Here is a 23,604-nt window from a genome sequence, read left to right on the forward strand (position 1 = left end):
GTGAGGGGATGCAGTTATGGGTGGATGGCGTGAGCAGGAGTGGGCTGAGCACAGAACCCTGGGTTCATGTGACGGGGGGGCACTGAATGTGGTGTTGGATGAAAGGTGGAGGTGCTATACTTCTGTGGATCTGTTGGTTCTGAATGCAAACTGGTGAGGGTCCAGGCTGACTGGGATGTTGTCTTTGATGTACTGAGGAACCAGCTTGTCAATCACAATGGAGGTGAGTGCCACAGGGAATCATTTAGACCAGACACTGCGGAGGTACAGGTGCGATGGTTGGCTGTCAGGGAGCAGGTGGGAACACTCTCCCTGTGACAGTGATGTGTCACAGCTTCTCTCTCAGGAGGACTCCTCTCACAGCTGCTGTGGGTTGCTGACAGTGGCAGCTCCTCTGGAGGCGGAGGAGACTGTACAGCTGACTCTCTGTCGATGAGATCAAAGCGAGTATAAAATGTATTGAGCTCATCTGACAGTGTGGCCTCACGCATGGCGGGCCCCTCACAGCCTGTGATGTTCTGGATCGCCTGCCACATATTCTTGGTTTGCTGGTGTCTCCAGTCTCTCCTCGGCCTCCTTGATGCTCTGACAGTTTTTGTGGTTCTGGATAGAGTCCTCACCTCTTCATTAATCCAGGCTTGCTGGGTGAGTCATGATTTTATTGTCTAGATATACTTTGATCCCACAGCAGGACTGTGGACATCTATGAGTGCATCAGGACAGTGCAAGGAAAAATATTAGTTTTATCATTAATAAAATTCTATTTACAACACATTGTGTGCAAGCAGGGATCTGAACAGAGTCTGAAGCCACTGTATGACATTGTATATTATTAGTTCTAAATTGTGTAGAAATTGGCGTTTTTCAAAAAGTATTCATCTCTCAAAAAATGATTAGCCCAACAATAAAGTTAAGCAGCGCATTACTAAGACAAGATGGAGCACAACAGCTGTTGTGTTAATGTGATCCAGCTTTGTTTTTAATGAAAACTGGCTGTTGATCGTGATGTGGCATTTCTATAAAGTGGAGAGGACAGACTCACCATTGTTATTAAGACTGACACTCATAAATGAATGACTGGAATATTTTTGAACACATCAACTTTATTCATAAATACATACAAACTTAATTGTTGACTGTAATTTAGTGTTGTACCATTTCTCCACACCACAGAGCTCCACTGTTAACCAGAAAGAGCAATAAGCAACAACACTACACTGGGTGACATGTTCACTGTAGTTTATTCACTAGTGACCAATCAGGTGCTGCAACATCAAATTGTATTCAAACATTTGGAAACAAAGGTCATAGCTTTTACATGTCAGCATAATCACATCAGTCTTATGGTTATTTCCTGGAAGTGTTAAATGTAGGTGATGACTTCAAGAACATTATCCAGCAACATGGCAGAAACATGGAGTGTACTGATGACTGTCAGCTTGAGGCAGGATCTTTATCCACTCATCCACACCAGCCGGGCAGGACTTCCCTGTACACGCTAGAAAACAAAGTACAACCATTACCAGACAGTCGATATCCAAGTTCAGTTCAACAGGACATTACAAGAAGCATGTTTCAGGTCTTGAGTCAGGTTCTGGTAAATGATTTTTACTTAAACCTGTGCCAAAGTCCTGAGTTTCTCTCCCAATTCTATGATTCCACAGCAGAGAGAAGGTCTCTGCCGCAGCAGTACAAGATTGGGTTTACACCGTTTCTACACACTAAACACAAAATACTCTGCTTCACTTCTGTGTCCATACTGACAGCGTATCACACACCTGACGCCAGTCTCCGTTCATTGCAGGTGTTTGCTGCCCCCTGCAGGCCAGCTGCTCCACGAGCTCCTGTAGAGATATGAAGAGTGAGTGAGTGAAACCAGAGCCACACTGCTGATCACTGCTGACAGTCAGATATGCTCAGGATTTGGGGTTCACCATGGTGTTTAGTCAGCATGATGTGTTATATTATTTAGTCATCACAGCATGGAATATCAGTGTTTTAGTATAAACAGGTAAAACTGGTTCTCCTATACTCACCTTCAGTAAGCCTGCAGCATGACTGTCAGCTCCACACTGAGCATCTCAGAGGCTCCGCCTGCAACAACCATGGAAACACAATGCACTTCAGACACACAGTGGAAACAACTGATGAGATGCTCAACAGCATCTCTGGTGGTGTGAGTGTGAGAGTGTGCGGCCCTGTACTAGGCCTGCCCTGCTGTGGAATCAGAACAGGCCACTCTCGTCGGGCAGCGCTCTGCAGCAGTTCAGCAGCAGCAGACTCTAAAACAGAACCTGCAGAGCTGAAACCAAGAACAGAGACTTCCTCTACCAGCACTGTAACACTGAGCCAGGCACACACCGCCTGGTCAGCTGACTGAGAGCTGGGGGTGGAGGGAACCACCATGTGGGTTCTGCAGAGCTCCATCACTAAACACTCAACCTGGGTCATTATCTTAACTCAGTAATAACATGGCATGGAATCTGTGCTGCTCTGGTTGGTCAACATCATCACGTGGTACCTCATGGTTTTCTGCAGTAATGAATTCACATTCTATATATTTACCTTTGGCCTCAAAGGCAAGGCAGGAGGTCGGTAGCTCTACCCCATGGCTACTACTCTATCACAGCATCGGTTAAACAGGGGTCGCAGCATCTCTGAAAGAGACAACATGAATGTCACATTAGCACAGAGTGAGAGGCCACACCCATGCCTGTTTCACACAATAAGTGTAACACACACAGGACACAGAACATGTGAGAGACACATTGCTTTCAGAGCGGTAGCAGCTACTGAAGCTAACAGCAGTCCGTTTGCTGAACCCACGTGCTTCATGCTGCGCACGTGAGGCTTCATGAGCAGGTCTTGCATAAACCCGCCACAGCGTCAGCCGTTCAGTGCTTCGACAGCTACACTAACATGGCGGACAGTTAGCTGCTTCACTTTGTCGTGTGTTTTTTTCCCCCTTCTAACGTGTTAAATAAAGCTAAAAACACTCACCTGCTTTCACCCACTGCTCCAGCGACATCTCCACAGCTCGGTTCAACATTGAAAGACAGAGCGGAAGTCACGCATTCACTTATAAAGTGCAGTATGCCGCTGTGCATTGTGGGAAAGGAAGCTCACCCAAAGATCGTACCATGAGCAGATGTGTCACCGGTGTTTTTTTACCCCCAAAACAATAGAGCAGCACGAGCAGCACACCTATGCTGATACTTCATGTCTAATCTCAGGCAGTCATGTTACATTCTGCTGCAGAGTATGTTCAGCGTCTGTTGCCCTGATAATTAACAAAATCTAGATGTGAGAACGTCACAGAACCGATCCCAGAATGTGGGTATTCACCCCCTGACATCAGCTGCAGTAAATATTTGAGCTATTGTTGAACAGTGGTTGTTGGCTGGGCTCTTATTAAATATATCTTATATATGATGTACATCTTCATGCTGTCAGGATGGCATGAGTAACAGTTTGGGCTTTCACTTTGTGAAAAAAGCAATAAATAATGTTCATGTATTTTCTTAAATTAGGAGTACATGCAACTTTATTTAAGGTGGACAGAGTGGAAAGCATTTGGCTAGCTGGCATGGAAACATCACAGAGAACTGGTCAGCTGTCCTTTCCAAAGAAAGTTACAAAAGTTGTAAATATTTTTTTTAAAGACGACAGTATGAGGCCCATAACAACGTGATTTGGAAAAGAACTGGTGTTACTATTCATGTCAGCACCCAGTAAAACAGCTGACTGTAGCTCCACTACAGTCCAGTCAACAGGTAAATCACTACAGAGAAGCCTGTGTTCAGATGATACATATCATACATCTCATAAGAAGAAACTGACTTAGTAAACATTTTTATTGCAGCTGGTCCCACAGAACATTTCTGATGCCAGTTAAGATGGAGGAGGTAAGAGGAGAGGACAGGTTAGCAGGTGGACTATGCACTTCCTTCATGTTTTTGTTTGAATCATGATAGCAGTTAATACTTCATCTATTCATCTAGTTGCTTAACTGTTATTGCTCCTACATCTTCTTCCATGCCTCTGTGCTCTGTTTCCTATCATAACTGTAATCTGCTGAGCACACATTATCCACTAACTGTTCACTAACTGTAATGTAAATGCTGACCCTCTAACATTGTCCATTGTCTGTATTATGCTGCATGTCCTTCTCCCCCTCTCCTCCATTCCCAGCTGTCCTATCTTCCTCCTTTTCCTCCTTTCACCCAGCCCGGCCATCAGCAGGAGGGTCCCCCATCTGAGCCAGGTTCTGCTCAAGGTTTCTTCCTGTTAAAAGGGAGTTTTTCCTTGCCACTGTCGCCTTAGGTGCTTGCTCTGGCATCAGGCTCTAGGTCTCTGTAAAGCGCTTTGAGACAATTTTGATTGTGGAAGGTGCTATAGAAATAAAATTGAATTGAATTGAATTGAATCTTTTAGAGAGAGGGGACAGTAAGGGACATGATAAACCGTGAACCCTATCCTTTAAACAGATGAGTAGTGATTCATTTCATGCATTATCAAATTTTCTATAATGATCAATATTTCCTCTGGGTGCTGAAGTTGTTACTTAACTGTTTTTTATTTTGTCCTTTCTCTGTCATTTTTACAGAGAGGAGACAAGACACAACGAGATGAGACATGACACACTGTGAGCCATCTTCATTTAAAAGATAATTCTGTGTTATTGTCAAAATCCATATACTGATCCATAATTTTACTGGTTACTGAAGCTGTTAAACTTATTATTTGAATTTGGCAGAAATGAGAGGAGACAACCTGCACTGTGAACATTCCCATTTAAAAAGGTATTTCTCTATGTCATTCTCATTATTGCTGTACTGATCAGTGGGTTTTCTTCATCACTAACATCTCAGATAGACATGCTGTGCCTCTCCTTTCCGTAAAGACACAAGCATCTTATTGCTTGCATCTTAAACTGAAGACAATAATAACTGTATTTGTATAATAAACAAGGAAAAAGAAACAGTAAAGGTTCATGTTTTAAACCTTTAAACCTGCTTGTGATGGAGCAGTATGGGTAATGTTCAGAATGTCATCACAGCTGGGATGGCTGAAGTATAGTTAGCAGAGTGCACGCTCCTGGAACAGCAAGGGGAAAAAAGACAATGATTTAAAGACAATCCAAATTTATGATGCAATAGATCATAATAGATCACAACAGATCAAATCACTACATGTAACATGTGAAAGGTGACGCTCTTAGTGATGCACCCACAGAGAATTATGACCATCTCTGCAGTCTCAGCTCCATGGAGTATTTTAACTACTCTTAGCTCATGGCTTTGATTTTACCACCCACAGCTTTACTATTTTGGTTCACTTTTAAAGCTCTTACCAATTTAAACTGCCTGTCCAACCGCAAACAGCTGACAGATAAAGTTAGCAACTAGCTGGTGAACATAGTGGAGCGTTTAGCAGATAGAGAGCCAGATCTATTCGGAGTTGGTAGAGACCAAAAAAAAAGCTAAAAGAGAGTGGACTTTGATTTATTAGGTGGACTAAAACATTTCTACAAATGAATAATAATTTTGTGCTGTGTCTGCTGGCAGGGGCGGGCTAGCCATCGGGAGGTTTGGGAGGTTTCCCGAACAGCCAGTCTGTTCCTGGCCGGTGGTCGGAACGTTTTTTTTTTACCCTATAAAATGCAGTATCAGTGTACCGCAGCAGTGTGTCCTCGCAGCTGCAGGTGGCACAGAGGGGAATGTAACCAAGGCAAGAGTTGTAGGTTTCAGCAGTGAGGATCACTTCCGTGTTCGTGTTTCTCGGCTGCCGCTGGGGGCTGGCTCCAGAAGTGAGCAATTATCCATTTACCCCCATGTTAAAATAGCCAACTTTACAGCCTAAAAAAACATATAATTTACACTCTGTTACATTTTTGTGTATTTGGGATCTATTTAACAGGGGTGGGCTGTTTATTTTAGTAAGATCTCAGATTGTCATGAAACAACTCATAGTAAACTAAGGCGTCAAAATATGCCAAAAAAGTCATATTTTAGTAAGACCAAAAAATGTCATAAAAAACGTCATAGTATAGTATGGCGTCAAAATCGGCCAAAAAAAGTCATACTTTAGTATGGCCTCAAAATGTGCCAAAAAACGTCATAGTATAGTATGGCGTCAAAAACGGCCAAAAAAAGTCATACTTTAGTATGGCCTCAGAAAGTCATAAAAAACGTCATAGTATAGTATGGCGTCAAAATCGGCCAAAAAAAGTCATACTTTAGTATGGCCTCAAAAAGTCATAAAAAACGTCATAGTATAGTATGGCGTCAAAATCGGCCAAAAAAAGTCATACTTTAGTATGGCCTCAAAATGTGCCAAAAAACGTCATAGTATAGTATGGCGTCAAAATCGGCCAAAAAAAGTCATACTTTAGTATGGCCTCAGAAAGTCATAAAAAACGTCATAGTATAGTATGGCGTCAAAATCGGCCAAAAAAAGTCATACTTTAGTATGGCCTCAAAAAGTCATAAAAAACGTCATAGTATAGTATGGCGTCAAAATCGGCCAAAAAAAGTCATACTTTAGTATGGCCTCAAAAAGTCATAAAAAACGTCATAGTATAGTATGGTGTCAAAATCGGCCAAAAAAAGTCGTACTTTAGTATGGCCTCAAAATGTGCCAAAAAAGGTCATAGTATAGTATGGCGTCAAAATCGGCCAAAAAAAGTCATACTTTAGTATGGCCTCAAAATGTGCCAAAAAACATCATAGTATAGTATGGCCTCAAAAAGTCATAAAAAACGTCATAGTATAGTATGGCGTCAAAATCGGCCAAAAAAAGTCATACTTTAGTATGGCCTCAAAAAGTCATAAAAAACGTCATAGTATAGTATGGCGTCAAAATCGGCCAAAAAAAGTCATACTTTAGTATGGCCTCAAAATGTGCCAAAAAACATCATAGTATAGTATGGCATCAAAAAGTCATAAAAAACGTCATAGTATAGTATGGCGTCAAAATCGGCCAAAAAAAGTCATACTTTAGTATGGCCTCAAAATGTGCCAAAAAAGGTCATAGTATAGTATGGCGTCAAAATCGGCCAAAAAAAGTCATACTTTAGTATGGCCTCAAAATGTGACAAAAAAGGTCATAGTATAGTATGGCGTCAAAATCGGCCAAAAAAAGTCATACTTTAGTATGGCCTCAAAAAGTCATAAAAAACATCATAGTATAGTATGGCGTCAAAATCGGCCAAAAAAAGTCATACTTTAGTGTGGCCTCAAAAAGTCATAAAAAACGTCATAGTATAGTATGGCGTCAAAATCGGCCAAAAAAAGTCAAACTTTAGTATGGCCTCAAAATGTGCCAAAAAAGGTCATAATATAGTATGGCGTCAAAATCGGCCAAAAAAAGTCATACTTTAGTATGGCCTCAAAATGTGCCACAAAACGTCATAGTATAGTATGGCGTCAAAATCGGCCAAAAAAAGTCATACTTTAGTATGGCCTCAGAAAGTCATAAAAAACGTCATAGTATAGTATGGCGTCAAAATCGGCCAAAAAAAGTCATACTTTAGTATGGCCTCAAAAAGTCATAAAAAACGTCATAGTATAGTATGGTGTCAAAATCGGCCAAAAAAAGTCGTACTTTAGTATGGCCTCAAAATGTGCCAAAAAAGGTCATAGTATAGTATGGCGTCAAAATCGGCCAAAAAAAGTCATACTTTAGTATGGCCTCAAAATGTGCCAAAAAACATCATAGTATAGTATGGCCTCAAAAAGTCATAAAAAACGTCATAGTATAGTATGGCGTCAAAATCGGCCAAAAAAAGTCATACTTTAGTATGGCCTCAAAAAGTCATAAAAAACGTCATAGTATAGTATGGCGTCAAAGTCGGCCAAAAAAAGTCATACTTTAGTATGGCCTCAAAAAGTCATAAAAAACGTCATAGTATAGTATGGCGTCAAAATCGGCCAAAAAAAGTCATACTTTAGTATGGCCTCAAAATGTGCCAAAAAACATCATAGTATAGTATGGCATCAAAAAGTCATAAAAAACGTCATAGTATAGTATGGCGTCAAAATCGGCAAAAAAAAGGTCATACTTTAGTATGGCCTCAAAATGTGCCAAAAAAGGTCATAGTATAGTATGGCGTCAAAATCGGCCAAAAAAAGTCATACTTTAGTATGGCCTCAAAAAGTCATAAAAAACGTCATAGTATAGTATGGCGTCAAAATCGGCCAAAAAAAGTCATACTTTAGTATGGCCTCAAAAAGTCATAAAAAACGTCATAGTATAGTATGAAATCAAAATCGGCCATAAAAAGTCATACTTTAGTATGGCCTCAAAATGTGCCAAAAAACGTCATAGTATAGAATGGCGTCAAAATTGGCCAAAAAAAGTCATACTTTAGTATGGCCTCATAATGTGCCAAAAAACATCATTGTATAGTATGGCATCAAAAAGTCATAAAAAACGTCATAGTATAGTATGGCGTCAAAATCGGCCAAAAAAAGTCAAACTTTAGTATGGCCTCAACAAGTCATAAAAAACGTCATAGTATAGTATGGCGTCAAAATCGGCCAAAAAAAGTCATACTTTAGTATGGCCTCAAAAAGTCATAAAAAACGTCATAGTATAGTATGGCGTCGAAATCGGCCAAAAAAGGTCATACTTTAGTATGGCCTCAAAATGTGCCAAAAAAGGTCATAGTATAGTATGGCGTCAAAATCGGCCAAAAAAAGTCATACTTTAGTATGGCCTCAAAAAGTCATAAAAAACGTCATAGTATAGTATGGCGTCAAAATCGGCAAAAAAAAGTCATACTTTAGTATGGCCTCAAAAAGTCATAACGAACATCATAGTATAGTATGGCGTTAGAATCGGCCAAAAAAAGTCATACTTTAGTATGGCCTCAAAATGTGCCAAAAAAGGTCATAGTATAGTATGGCGTCAAAATCGGCCAAAAAAAGTCATACTTTAGTATGGCCTCAAAAAGTCATAAAAAACGTCATAGTATAGTATGGCGTCAAAATCGGCAAAAAAAAGTCATACTTTAGTATGGCCTCAAAATGTGCCAAAAAACGTCATAGTATAGTATGGCGTCAAAATCGGCCAAAAAAAGTCATACTTTAGTATGGCCTCAAAATGTGCCAAAAAACATCATTGTATAGTATGGCATCAAAAAGTCATAAAAAACGTCATAGTATAGTATGGCGTCAAAATGTGCCAAAAAAGGTCATAGTATAGTATGGCGTCAAAATCGGCCAAAAAAAGTCATACTTTAGTATGGCCTCAAAATGTGCCAAAAAACATCATAGTATAGTATGGCGTCAAAATTGGCCAAAAAAAGTCATACTTTAGTATGGCCTCAAAATGTGCCAAAAAACATCATTGTATAGTATGGCATAAAAAACTCATAAAAAACGTCATAGTATAGTATGGCGTCAAAATCGGCCAAAAAAAGTCAAACTTTAGTATGGCCTCAACAAGTCATAAAAAACGTCATAGTATAGTATGGCATCAAAATCGGCCAAAAAAAGTCATACTTTAGTATGGCCTCAAAAAGTCATAAAAAACGTCATAGTATAGTATGGCGTCGAAATCGGCCAAAAAAGGTCATACTTTAGTATGGCCTCAAAATGTGCCAAAAAAGGTCATAGTATAGTATGGCGTCAAAATCGGCCAAAAAAAGTCATACTTTAGTATGGCCTCAAAATGTGCCAAAAAACATCATTGTATAGTATGGCATCAAAAAGTCATAAAAAACGTCATAGTATAGTATGGCGTCAAAATCGGCCAAAAAAAGTCAAACTTTAGTATGGCGTCAAAAAGTCATGAAAAACGTCATAGTATAGTATGGCGTCAAAATCGGCCAAAAAAAGTCATACTTTAGTATGGCCTCAAAATGTGCCAAAAAACGTCATAGTATAGTATGGCGTCAAAATCGGCCATAAAAAGTCATACTTTAGTATGGCCTCAAAATGTGCCAAAAAACGTCATAGTATAGTATGGCGTCAAAATCGGCCAAAAAAAGTCAAACTTTAGTATGGCCTCAACAAGTCATAAAAAACGTCATAGTATAGTATGGCGTCAAAATCGGCCAAAAAAAGTCATACTTTAGTCTGGCCTCAAAATGTGCCAAAAAACATCATAGTATAGTATGGCATCAAAAAGTCATAAAAAACGTCATAGTATAGTATGGCGTCAAAATCGGCCAAAAAAAGTCATACTTTAGTATGGCCTCAAAAAGTCATAAAAAACGTCATAGTATAGTATGGCGTCGAAATCGGCAAAAAAAGGTCATACTTTAGTATGGCCTCAAAATGTGCCAAAAAAGGTCATAGTATAGTATGGCGTCAAAATCGGCCAAAAAAAGTCATACTTTAGTATGGCCTCAAAAAGTCATAAAAAACGTCATAGTATAGTATGGCGTCAAAATCGGCAAAAAAAAGTCATACTTTAGTATGGCCTCAAAAAATCATAACGAACATCATAGTATAGTATGGCGTTAGAATCGGCCAAAAAAAGTCATACTTTAGTATGGCCTCAAAATGTGCCAAAAAAGGTCATAGTATAGTATGGCGTCAAAATCGGCCAAAAAAAGTCATACTTTAGTATGGCCTCAAAAAGTCATAAAAAACGTCATAGTATAGTATGGCGTCAAAATCTGCAAAAAAAAGTCATACTTTAGTATGGCCTCAAAATGTGCCAAAAAACGTCATAGTATAGTATGGCGTCAAAATCGGCCAAAAAAAAGTCATACTTTAGTATGGCCTCAAAATGTGCCAAAAAACATCATTGTATAGTATGGCATCAAAAAGTCATAAAAAACGTCATAGTATAGTATGGCGTCAAAATGTGCCAAAAAAGGTCATAGTATAGTATGGCGTCAAAATCGGCCAAAAAAAGTCAAACTTTAGTATGGCCTCAACAAGTCATAAAAAACGTCATAGTATAGTATGGCGTCAAAATCGGCCAAAAAAAGTCATACTTTAGTCTGGCCTCAAAATGTGCCAAAAAACATCATAGTATAGTATGGCATCAAAAAGTCATAAAAAACGTCATAGTATAGTATGGCGTCAAAATCGGCCAAAAAAAGTCATACTTTAGTATGGCCTCAAAAAGTCATAAAAAACGTCATAGTATAGTATGGCGTCAAAATCAGCCAAAAAAAGTCATATTTTAGTATGGCCTCAAAATGTGCCAAAAAAGGTCATACTTTAGTATGGCCTCAAAATGTGCCAAAAAAGGTCATAGTATAGTATGGCGTCAAAATCGGCCAAAAAAAGTCATACTTTAGTATGGCCTCAAAAAGTCATAAAAAACGTCATAGTATAGTATGGCGTCGAAATCGGCAAAAAAAGGTCATACTTTAGTATGGCCTCAAAATGTGCCAAAAAAGGTCATACTTTAGTATGGCCTCAAAATGTGCCAAAAAAGGTCATAGTATAGTATGGCGTCAAAATCGGCCAAAAAAAGTCATACTTTAGTACGGCCTCAAAAAGTAATAAAAAACGTCATAGTATAGTATGGCGTCAAAATCGGCAAAAAAAAGTCATACTTTAGTATGGCCTCAAAAAGTCATAACGAACATCATAGTATAGTATGGCGTTAGAATCGGCCAAAAAAAGTCATACTTTAGTATGGCCTCAAAATGTGCCAAAAAAGGTCATAGTATAGTATGGCGTCAAAATCGGCCAAAAAAAGTCATACTTTAGTATGGCCTCAAAATGTGCCAAAAAACATCATTGTATAGTATGGCATCAAAAAGTCATAAAAAACGTCATAGTACAGTATGGCGTCAAAATCGGCCAAAAAAAGTCAAACTTTAGTATGGCGTCAAAAAGTCATAAAAAACGTCATAGTATAGTATGGCGTCAAAATCGGCCAAAAAAAGTCATACTTTAGTATGGCCTCAAAATGTGCCAAAAAAGGTCATAGTATAGTATGGCGTCAAAATCGGCCAAAAAAAGTCATACTTTAGTATGGCCTCAAAATGTACCAAAAAAGGTCATACTTTAGTATGGCCTCAAAATGTGCCAAAAAAGGTCATAGTATAGTATGGCGTCAAAATCGGCCAAAAAAAGTCATACTTTAGTATGGCCTCAAAAAGTCATAAAAAACGTCATAGTATAGTATGGCGTCAAAATCGGCCAAAAAAAGTCATACTTTAGTATGGCCTCAAAAAGTCATAAAAAACGTCATAGTATAGTATGGCGTCAAAATCGGCCAAAAAAAGTCATACTTTAGTATGGCCTCAAAATGTGCCAAAAAACATCATAGTATAGTATGGCATCAAAAAGTCATAAAAAACGTCATAGTATAGTATGGCGTCAAAATCGGCCAAAAAAAGTCATACTTTAGTATGGCCTCAAAATGTGCCAAAAAAGGTCATAGTATAGTATGGCGTCAAAATCGGCCAAAAAAAGTCATACTTTAGTATGGCCTCAAAAAGTCATAAAAAACGTCATAGTATAGTATGGCGTCAAAATCGGCCAAAAAAACTCATACTTTAGTATGGCCTCAAAATGGGCCAAAAAATGTCATAGTATAGTATGGCGTCAAAATCGGCCAAAAAAAGTCATACTTTAGTGTGGCCTCAAAAAGTCATAAAAAACGTCATAGTATAGTATGGCGTCAAAATCGGCCAAAAAAAGTCATACTTTAGTATGGCCTCAAAATGTGCCAAAAAAGGTCATACTTTAGTATGGCCTCAAAATGTGCCAAAAAAGGTCATAGTATAGTATGGCGTCAAAATCGGCCAAAAAAAGTCATACTTTAGTATGGCCTCAAAATGTGCCAAAAAAGGTCATACTTTAGTATGGCCTCAAAATGTGCCAAAAAAGGTCATAGTATAGTATGGCGTCAAAATCGGCCAAAAAAAGTCATACTTTAGTATGGCCTCAAAAAGTCGTAAAAAACGTCATAGTATAGTATGGCGTCAAAATCGGCCAAAAAAAGTCATACTTTAGTATGGCCTCAAAAAGTCATAAAAAACGTCATAGTATAGTATGGCGTCAAAATCGGCCAAAAAAAGTCATACTTTAGTGTGGCCTCAAAAAGTCATAAAAAACGTCATAGTATAGTATGGCGTCAAAATCGGCCAAAAAAAGTCATACTTTATTATGGCCTTAAAATGTGCCAAAAAACATCATAGTATAGTATGGCATCAAAAAGTAATAAAAAACGTCATAGTATAGTATGGCGTCAAAATCGGCCAAAAAAAGTCATACTTTAGTATGGCCTCAAAATGGGCCAAAAAACGTCATAGTATAGTATGGCGTCAAAATCGGCCAAAAAAAGTCATACTTTAGTGTGGCCTCAAAAAGTCATAAAAAACGTCATAGTATAGTATGGCGTCAAAATCGGCCAAACAAGGTCATACTTTAGTATGGCCTCAAAATGTGCCAAAAAAGGTCATAGTATAGTATGGCATCAAAAAGTCATAAAAAACGTCATAGTATAGTATGGCGTCAAAATCGGCCAAAAAAAGTCATACTTTAGTATGGCCTCAAAAAGTCATAAAAAACGTCATAGTATAGTATGGCGTCAAAATCGGCCAAAAAAAGTCATACTTTAGTATGGCCTCAAAAAGTCATAACGAACGTCATAGTATAGTATGGCGTCAAAATCGGCCAAAAAAAGTCATACTTTAGTATGGCCTCAAAAAGTCATAAAAAACGTCATAGTATAGTATGGCGTCAAAATCGGCCAAAAAAAGTCATACTTTAGTATGGCCTCAAAATGGGCCAAAAAAAGTCATACTTTAGTATGGCGTCAAAAAGTCATAAAAAACATCATAGTATAGTATGGCGTCAAAATCGGCCAAAAAAAGTCATACTTTAGTATGGCCTCAAAAAGTCATAAAAAACGTCATAGTATAGTATGGCGTCAAAATCGGCCAAAAAAAGTCAAACTTTAGTATGGCCTCAAAATGTGCCAAAAAAGGTCATAGTATAGTATGGCGTCAAAATCGGCCAAAAAAAGTCATACTTTAGTATGGCCTCAAAATGTGCCAAAAAAGGTCATAGTATAGTATGGCGTCAAAATCGGCCAAAAAAAGTCATACTTTAGTATGGCCTCAAAATGTGCCAAAAAAGGTCATAGTATAGTATGGCATCAAAAAGTCATAAAAAACGTCATAGTATAGTATGGCGTCAAAATCGGCCAAAAAAAGTCATACTTTAGTATGGCCTCAAAAAGTCATAAAAAACGTCATAGTATAGTATGGCGTCAAAATCGGCCAAAAAAAGTCATACTTTAGTATGGCCTCAAAAAGTCATAACGAACGTCACAGTATAGTATGGCGTCAAAATCGGCCAAAAAAAGTCATACTTTAGTATGGCCTCAAAATGTGCCAAAAAAAGGTCATACTTTAGTATGGCCTCAAAATGTGCCAAAAAAGGTCATAGTATAGTATGGCGTCAAAATCGGCCAAAAAAAGTCATACTTTAGTATGGCCTCAAAAAGTCATAAAAAACGTCATAGTATAGTATGGCGTCAAAATCGGCCAAAAAAAGTCATACTTTAGTATGGCCTCAAAAAGTCATAAAAGACGTCATAGTATAGTATGGCGTCAAAATCGGCCAAAAAAAGTCATACTTTAGTATGGCCTCAAAAAGTCATAAAAAACGTCATAGTATAGTATGGCGTCAAAATCGGCCAAAAAAAGTCATACTTTAGTATGGCCTCAAAATGTGCCAAAAAACGTCATAGTATAGTATGGCATCAAAAAGTCATAAAAAACGTCATAGTATAGTATGGCGTCAAAATCGGCCAAAAAAAGTCATAAAAAACGTCATAGTATAGTATGGCGTCAAAATCGGCCAAAAAAAGTCATACTTTAGTATGGCCTCAAAAAGTCATAACGAACGTCATAGTATCATATGGCGTCAAAATCGGCCAAAAAAAGTCATACTTTAGTATGGCCTCAAAATGTGCCAAAAAACATCATAGTATAGTATGGCATCAAAAAGTCATAAAAAACGTCATAGTATAGTATGGCGTCAAAATCGGCCAAAAAAAGTCATACTTTAGTATGGCCTCAAAATGTGCCAAAAAAGGTCATACTTTAGTATGGCCTCAAAATGTGCCAAAAAAGGTCATAGTATAGTATGGCGTCAAAATCGGCCAAAAAAAGTCATACTTTAGTATGGCCTCAAAAAGTCGTAAAAAACGTCATAGTATAGTATGGCGTCAAAATCGGCCAAAAAAAGTCATACTTTAGTATGGCCTCAAAAAGTCATAAAAAACGTCATAGTATAGTATGGCGTCAAAATCGGCCAAAAAAAGTCATACTTTAGTGTGGCCTCAAAAAGTCATAAAAAACGTCATAGTATAGTATGGCGTCAAAATCGGCCAAAAAAAGTCATACTTTAGTATGGCCTCAAAATGTGCCAAAAAACATCATAGTATAGTATGGCATCAAAAAGTAATAAAAAACGTCATAGTATAGTATGGCGTCAAAATCGGCCAAAAAAAGTCATACTTTAGTATGGCCTCAAAATGTGCCAAAAAAGGTCATAGTATAGTATGGCGTCAAAATCGGCCAAAAAAAGTCAAACTTTAGTATGGCCTCAAAAAGTCATAAAAAACGTCATAGTATAGTATGGCGTCAAAATCGGCCAAAAAAAGTCATACTTTAGTATGGCCTCAAAATGTGCCAAAAAAGGTCATAGTATAGTATGGCGTCAAAATCGGCCAAAAAAAGTCATACTTTAGTATGGCCTCAAAAAGTCATAAAAAACGTCATAGTATAGTATGGCGTCAAAATCGGCCAAAAAAAGTCATACTTTAGTATGGCCTCAAAATGGGCCAAAAAACGTCATAGTATAGTATGGCGTCAAAATCGGCCAAAAAAAGTCATACTTTAGTGTGGCCTCAAAAAGTCATAAAAAACGTCATAGTATAGTATGGCGTCAAAATCGGCCAAAAAAGGTCATACTTTAGTATGGCCTCAAAATGTGCCAAAAAAGGTCATAGTATAGTATGGCATCAAAAAGTCATAAAAAACGTCATAGTATAGTATGGCGTCAAAATCGGCCAAAAAAAGTCAAACTTTAGTATGGCGTCAAAAAGTCATAAAAAACATCATAGTATAGTATGGCGTCAAAATCGGCCAAAAAAAGTCATACTTTAGTATGGCCTCAAAATGTGCCAAAAAAGGTCATAGTATAGTATGGCGTCAAAATCGGCCAAAAAAAGTCATACTTTAGTATGGCCTCAAAATGTGCCGAAAAAACATCATAGTATAGTATGGCCTCAAAAAGTAATAAAAAAAACGTCATAGTATAGTATGGCGTCAAAATCGGCCAAAAAAAGCCATACTTTAGTATGGCCTCAAAATGTGCCAAAAAAGGTCATAGTATAGTATGGCGTCAAAATCGGCCAAAAAAAGTCATACTTTAGTATGGCCTCAAAAAGTCATAAAAAACGTCATGGTATAGTATGGCGTCAAAATCGGCCAAAAAATGTCATACTTTATTATGGCCTCAAAAAGTCATAAAAAACGTCATAGTATAGTATGGCGTCAAAATCGGCCAAAAAAAGTCATACTTTAGTATGGCCTCAAAAAGTCATAAAAAACGTCATAGTATAGTATGGCGTCAAAATCGGCCAAAAAAAGTCATACTTTAGTATGGCCTCAAAATGTGCCAAAAAAGGTCATAGTATAGTATGGCGTCAAAATCGGCCAAAAAAAGTCATACTTTAGTATGGCCTCAAAAAGTCATAAAAAACGTCATAGTATAGTATGGCGTCAAAATCGGCCAAAAAAAGTCATACTTTAGTATGGCCTCAAAATGTGCCAAAAAGGTCATAGTATAGTATGGCGTCAAAATCTGCCAAAAAAGTCATACTTTAGTATGGCCTCAAAAAGTCATAAAAAACGTCATAGTATAGTATGGCGTCAAAATCGGCCAAAAAAAGTCATACTTTAGTATGGCCTCAAAAAGTCATAAAAAATGTCATAGCATAGCATGGCTTCAATATCGGCCAAAAAAAGTCATACTTTAGTATGGCCTCAAAAAATCATAAAAAACGTCATAGTATAGTATGGCGTCAAAATCTGCCAAAAAAAGTTATACTTTAGTATGGCCTCAAAATGTCATAGTATAGTATGGCGTCAAAATCAGCCAAAAAAAGTCATACTTTAGTATGGCCTCAAAATGTGCCAAAAAATGTCATAGTGTAGTATGGCATCAAAATCGGCCAAAAAAAGTCATACTTTAGTATGGCCTCAAAAAGTCATAAAAAACGTCATAGTATAGTATGGCGTCAAAATCGGCCAAAAAAAGTCATATTTTAGTATGGACTCAAAAAGTCATAAAAAACGTCATAGTATAATATGGCGTCAAAATCGGCCAAAAAAAGTCATACTTTAGTATGGCCTCAAAATGTGCCAAAAAAGGTCATAGTATAGTATGGCGTCAAAATCTGCCAAAAAAGTCATACTTTAGTATGGCCTCAAAAAGTCATAAAAAATGTCATAGTATAGTATGGCGTCAAAATCGGCCAAAAAAAGTCATGCTTTAGTATGGCCTCAAAATGTGCCAAAAAACGTCATAGTATAGTATGGCGTCAAAATCAGCCAAAAAAAGTCATACTTTAGTATGGCCTCAAAATGTGCCAAAAAAGGTCATAGTATAGTATGGCCTCAAAATGTGCCAAAAAACATCATAGTATAGTATGGCCTCAAAAAGTCATAAAAAACGTCATAGTATAGTATGGCGTCAAAATCGGCCAAAAAAAGCCATACTTTAGTATGGCCTCAAAATGTGCCAAAAAAGGTCATAGTATAGTATGGCGTCAAAATCGGCCAAAAAAAGTCATACTTTAGTATGGCCTCAAAAAGTCATAAAAAACGTCATAGTATAGTATGGCGTCAAAAAGTCATAAAACACGTCATAGTATAGTATGGCGTCAAAATCGGCCAAAAAAAGTCATACTTTAGTATGGCCTCAAAATGTGCCAAAAAAGGTCATAGTATAGTATGGCGTCAAAATCGGCCAAAAAAAGTCATACTTTAGTATGGCCTCAAAATGTGCCAAAAAAGGTCATAGTATAGTATGGCGTCAAAATCGGCCAAAAAAAGTCATACTTTAGTATGGCCTCAAAATGTGCCAAAAAAGGTCATAGTATAGTATGGCGTCAAAATCGGCCAAAAAAAGTCATACTTTAGTATGGCCTCAAAATGTGCCAAAAAAGGTCATAGTATAGTATGGTGTCAAAATCGGCCAAAAAAAAGTCATACTTTAGTATGGCCTCAAAAAGTCATAAAAAACGTCATAGTATAGTATGGCGTCAAAATCGGCCAAAAAAAGTCATACTTCTGTATGGCCTCAAGAAGTTATAGTATAGTATAGTATGGCGTCAAAATCGGCCAAAAAAGGTCATACTTTAGTATGGCCTCAAAATGTGCCAAAAAACATCATAGTATAGTATGGCCTCAAAAAGTCATAAAAAACGTCATAGTATAGTATGGCGTCAAAATCGGCCAAAAAAAGTCATACTTTAGTATGGCCTCAAAATGTGCCAAAAAAGGTCATAGTATAGTATGGCGTCAAAGTCGGCCAAAAAAAGTCATACTTTAGTATGGCCTCAAAATGTGCCAAAAAAGGTCATAGTATAGTATGGCGTCAAAATCGGCCAAAAAAAAGTCAAACTTTAGTATGGCCTCAAAAAGTCATAAAAAACGTCATAGTATAGTATGGCGTCAAAATCGGCCAAGAAAAGTCATACTTCAGTATGGCCTCAAAAAGTTATAGTATAGTATAGTATGGCGTCAAAATCGGCCAAAAAAAGTCATGCTTTAGTATGGCCTCAAAATGTGCCAAAAAGGTCATAGTATAGTATGGCGTCAAAATCGGCCAAAAAAAGTCATGCTTTAGTATGGCCTCAAAATGTGCCAAAAAGGTCATAGTATAGTATGGCGTCAAAATCGGCCAAAAAAGCCATACTTTAGTATGGCCTCAAAAAGTCATAAAAAAGGTCATAGTATAGTATGGCGTCAAAATCGGCCAAAAAAAGTCATACTTTAGTATGGCCTCAAAAAGTCATAAAAAATGTCATAGCATAGCATGGCCTCAAAATGTGCCAAAAAATGTCATAGTGTAGTATGGCGTCAAAATCGGCCTCAAAAAGTCATAAAAAATGTCATAGTAAAGTATGGCTTCAAAATCGGCCAAAAAAAGTCATACTTTAGTATGGCCTCAAAAAATCATACAAACATCATAGTATAGTATGGCGTCAAAATCGGCCAAAAAAAGTCATACTTTAGTATGGCCTCAAAATGTGCCAATAAACGTCATAGTATAGTATCGCGTCAATATCGGCCAAGAAACGTCATAGTATAGTATGGCGCCAAAATCGGCCAAAACAAGTCATACTTTCGTATGGCCTCAAAATGTGCCAAAAAATGTCATAGTATAGTATGGCGTCAAAATCGGTCAAAAAAAGTCATACTTTAGTATGGCCTCAAAATGTGCCAAAAACGTCATAGTATAGTAAGGTGTCAAAATCAGCCAAAAAAAGTCATACTTTAGTATGGCCTCAAAATGTCATAAAAAACATCATAGTATAGTAATGCATCAAAATATGCCAAAAAAAGTCATATTTTAGTAAGACCTCAAAATGTCATAAAAAACATCATAGTATAGTAAGGTGTCAAAATCAGCCAAAAAAGTCATATTTTAGCAAGAAGTCAAAATGTCATAAAAAAGTCATAGTATAGTAAGGCATCAAAATATAACAAAAAAAGTCATATTTTAGTAAGACCTAAAAATGTCATAAAAAACGTCATTAGAGCAAAACCACATGCAAGCAATACACAAAGCATGTTCTTTTCCATGTTGTCATTCTACCAAATAAAGCAGAAATTGAACAGAATTTTGCCAGTCTTTTTGCCTCTGTTCTCCGCGCGCGTGCACACACACTAGTTTTAATTTTTAAATAAACAGTGTCTGAGTACGCATAGTATGTGTGAGCATATGTAGCTTACTTTAGTACACTCTACTTACTGTATATTATGTATATCATTAGATTGTTTTTATATTAAAATAAAATAAAGTATTCATGTTAAAATCACAGTTCCACTTACATCCATTGTGCGATCGGGTAAAAGGCCTCTCCAAACCAAGCTCCCGGGCTGAATTTCAACCCCAGCCCGCCCCTGTCTGCTGGACATTTACAGGCCCATAGTTCAATAACTATGAGAGGGAACGTGACTGAGACAAACAGGTATCAAACCTTTTAACATTGATGGAGATGATACTCTTGACAGGTGTGGTCTTAGGACCAGGAGCTGGGCGAAAGACAGGTTCTTGATTGGTCCGTTTGGGATGGCGAATGATGAACGGATCAGCAGAATGTGAGGGATAAGTGTCGAACGTCCCCGCTTTCATTCCTCCAATCTATCAAAATACATTAACATCAACACACAGACAAACAGTTCACCATATAAAATAAACTCCTTTCTATCAGAACTGTAACAACATTTCAACCTTATACAGTAGAGCAGACAGAGACAGTCACCCGTTTACTTGGGGAGGGGGGCTTGAAGGGAAGGGGAGGGACTTTCTGTGCTGGTGGGAGGGGCTTATATGCTGGAGAGAGAGGCTTGTCGCTGTGGTATGGATTGCCTTGGAAATAATCTCTGGGGTGAAGGTTCAGCTTGAAGGGACCATATCTTATCTTGGAACGATGCATCGCTGCCTCCTTCTGAAAAAAAAAAAAATTGACTAAGTTAAAATTTTTACTAGAACATGTTTTTACGAGTTTACAGGCCTGGACACAAAAATTTCAGGGCCAAATGAATTGATTCCAATGGAATCGCCATGATAAGGTGATCCGCTCAAGAATGTTCTATGTAGAGTTCAGCTTTGCATAGTCGAGTCCAGTCAGAATATGTGAACCTATTGCCTCGTTCATGACCGAGGGTACTGCTAAAGAAGTGTAGAGTATAGCTAACGTAAGGTATTAGGCTGGCTCATGGTCGGTCATGCATGAAATAAAGCAAATTATTAGACCTGCTCGTGTCTCATTGTGTACTGTGTAATCAGTGTAGAAGCTAATGCCATAAGTGTCCTTGAATAAGGACTAAAGTTAAAACACCTTTGGATGACGGTTGGTTTTTACATCCTGTCTGATCATCTGTCTGCTCCGTGTTTGTTGCCTCATCTTTACAGAGATCTCTGTGTTTCCAGATCTCAGCAATGGTTAGTACAATGTAATTATGACCAACAGAAATGAGTGTGCCAATACTGAAAGAGAAAATAAGATCCCAGCTGTAATAAAATGGGATTTCCCTTAAAGCATCACCTTCAGTACGTCTTTGGCTCCATCGTAGGGGTCTGAGGCATACAGCTCAGTTTTGGACAGTGTTACATTGGGATAGCTGCAGAGGACAACAAGGTATTTACCTCAGTGGCACAAAATAAAAATGTCACTTTGTTACTATCGTTGAGTTGATCATAGTATCTTTCACAGAGAATTTTTAAATGATTAAATATATATATATATATAGAATTACTATATCAAATAGTACCAAATTGGTTTAGTTCCATCTGACTAACTACAAACAGAATGTGCATTTTAACCTCTGCTGCACAACATGGCAACAATAATTAACAGAACCGTTTAAAACATTTATCTTTCTAAATCACTGGTCTTTAGAAATTGAAAACAGGCATTAGATAACACAGGCAAAAATATCTGAATATCGAATTGTTTGCAGTTTTTGTAAAAATGCATTTACACTCTACTGTAATGATGGTAGAGGTATAGAGAAGCTCAAATATGCTTAGTCAGTGGTTAAAAACAACGTTTGAAAGAGTTCTTGCCATGAACCTGTAACCGCTGCCTTTCTTGGGAGGTGAGGTGACGATGTTGCGTCCAGGGGAGCGATGGGCTTTCTGGGCGACTGACAGAGGACTCATAGCTTCAACTGGCCCTGATAGAGTCCCATAGTAACTACCTAAGCCACCGCTGAAAGCAAACAGAGATTATGTAACACTGAGAAAGAAACGGAACAGGTAAATAAATGCGAGTGTATTGTGGATTTGTGCTTGTGTGCAGACAGCGGCTCATGTTTCAGAGCTATGTCACATGATAGGAAAGAACATTTTATACTGGAGTTTGATCAGAACAGAAACACTTCAGACCACAGCAGCATCGAGGGGCCTGTGGATTGACAGTCATATCCATGGTATGCCAGTTTTTGTGTGTGTGTGTGCGCGTGTTTCCTCACGGCTTCTTGACACTGTTGCAGGGAAGGAAGGCCTTGCCCAGGTTCTTCTTGGCCTGCTGGATGCGGTTCTGTCGGGCCAGTCTCAGAGGGTCACTTAATGCTTCACGTTCAAAAATCCGTTTGAAGGACTTGTCGAAGAAACCGCTCTGCAGAGCACATCGACCTCTAGCCACGCCCACCTGCATCTGCCGGCTGTGATAGGCTGACTCGTTGAATGGACCTGGATTTGAAATTACATTTAACCAACCGTATTTTTGATAATGAGATTAATTTGGTCTTGTTCCCAAAGATTAGTGCTATCACTCAAATAAAAGGCACCAAACTGTGTAATATGTTTCAGAGACACTGTTCCACTGACTTAATTCATTAAATTAATAAACCTTACCAAGGACAGTGCTTATTAGAATGAGTTTCTGATAAAAAAAACAAACAAACAGAAAACAAGAACACAGAAGTCCCCATCAAAATTGCTAACAGTGCAGTCTGTGGATAATTCATGGTAACAGGGACCCTGGAATCACTGAAGCAATAAAATAATACAGCTGCTGGAAACTGGAAAATAACTTTACAGCTGTCAGAGCCAGAAAAAAAAACTCTGCAACAATGAAATCTGTTCTACTGTGTGTCTTGAAAAAGCAAATACAAAGGGACAAAGTGCAAAGTGTCAGTATCCTTAAAATTCTGTGGCTCAGTTGGACACCACAGAACTAAAAAAAGTTTACAACTTGTTAAGAAAACATCATCATCCCCCATTTTCAGATCAGATAAAGCTACAAGCGGATATTTACACTCACAGACTGTTATTATGATGTCAGGCAGAGAAATGAATAGATTTTCTGCTTACGGTTGGTGGGTGAAGTGTACTTGTCTCCTATAGAGATGTAGCTCATCTCTTTAAAGACACCCAGACGCTCCATGTCACTTTTTCCCTCTCCTGATGGCATCTTTGCACACTAGACACACACACACACACACACACACACACACCTGTAATAGTCACGTAAAACCCTTGAGACACTGCTGGGTCTTTTCATATTAATGTTAAAACTCTGGGTGTGTATCTTTAAGGTGGTTAAATGAATTAACATGTTGGACAAGATTCACTTACTGTGATGTAACTAACTGAACTGCTTGCGTCTCAGTTAATGTGTAAATAAATGGTCAGTGTCTGATCATTCGTAAAAACTCAATAATGATGATGCAAAGCACGTATTAGACAAACACACAAACTTAACACATATACTGTATAAACAGTTTATAACATACCTGTGGCTGACGTGTAGCAGTTAGAGACTATTTGGAGGCTGTCCTCATGAATATCTATCTATCTATCTATCTATCTATCTATCTATCTATCTATCTATCTATCTATCTATCTATCCATCTATCCGTCTGTCTGT

At 38.0% G+C, this 23,604-nt stretch overlaps 1 protein-coding gene, 1 long non-coding RNA gene and 1 other non-coding gene across 5 annotated transcripts; all 3 read right to left on the reverse strand.

Annotated features, from left to right (window-relative positions):
- Positions 1 to 1,092: 1,092 nt before the first annotated feature.
- On the reverse strand, positions 1,093 to 3,134 carry LOC121188816. Of its 2 annotated transcripts, none has more exons than XR_005894746.1 (5): positions 3,001 to 3,134; positions 2,566 to 2,657; positions 2,037 to 2,094; positions 1,779 to 1,844; positions 1,093 to 1,489 (listed from the first exon to the last, which is right to left on the reverse strand). It is a non-coding gene; the product is annotated as an uncharacterized LOC121188816 (long non-coding RNA). The 2 variants fall into 2 exon arrangements; XR_005894745.1 differs by having other exon boundaries at positions 1,093 to 1,498.
- On the reverse strand, positions 2,188 to 2,388 carry LOC121189085. Its single transcript, XR_005894799.1, has one exon. It is a non-coding gene; the product is annotated as a small nucleolar RNA SNORA74 (small nucleolar RNA).
- A 1,188-nt stretch (positions 3,135 to 4,322) lies between the features above and the next one.
- On the reverse strand, positions 4,323 to 23,153 carry c10h4orf47 (chromosome 10 C4orf47 homolog). Of its 2 annotated transcripts, none has more exons than XR_005894744.1 (7): positions 23,049 to 23,153; positions 22,205 to 22,424; positions 21,805 to 21,942; positions 21,277 to 21,352; positions 20,499 to 20,676; positions 20,206 to 20,369; positions 4,323 to 5,097 (listed from the first exon to the last, which is right to left on the reverse strand). XR_005894744.1 is itself a non-coding variant. In XM_041048726.1 (7 exons), the coding sequence occupies exons 1-7, from the start codon at positions 23,146 to 23,148 to the stop codon at positions 5,043 to 5,045; spliced, it is 939 nt and encodes a 312-aa protein (XP_040904660.1). In that variant the 5' UTR covers positions 23,149 to 23,153; the 3' UTR covers positions 4,323 to 5,042. The 2 variants fall into 2 exon arrangements, 1 of the variants encoding a protein (XP_040904660.1); XM_041048726.1 differs by having other exon boundaries at positions 20,491 to 20,676.
- Between the last annotated feature and the right edge of the window lie 451 nt (positions 23,154 to 23,604).

This window comes from Toxotes jaculatrix, chromosome 10 (genome assembly GCF_017976425.1).
Source record: "Toxotes jaculatrix isolate fToxJac2 chromosome 10, fToxJac2.pri, whole genome shotgun sequence".
NCBI lineage: Eukaryota > Metazoa > Chordata > Actinopteri > Toxotidae > Toxotes > Toxotes jaculatrix.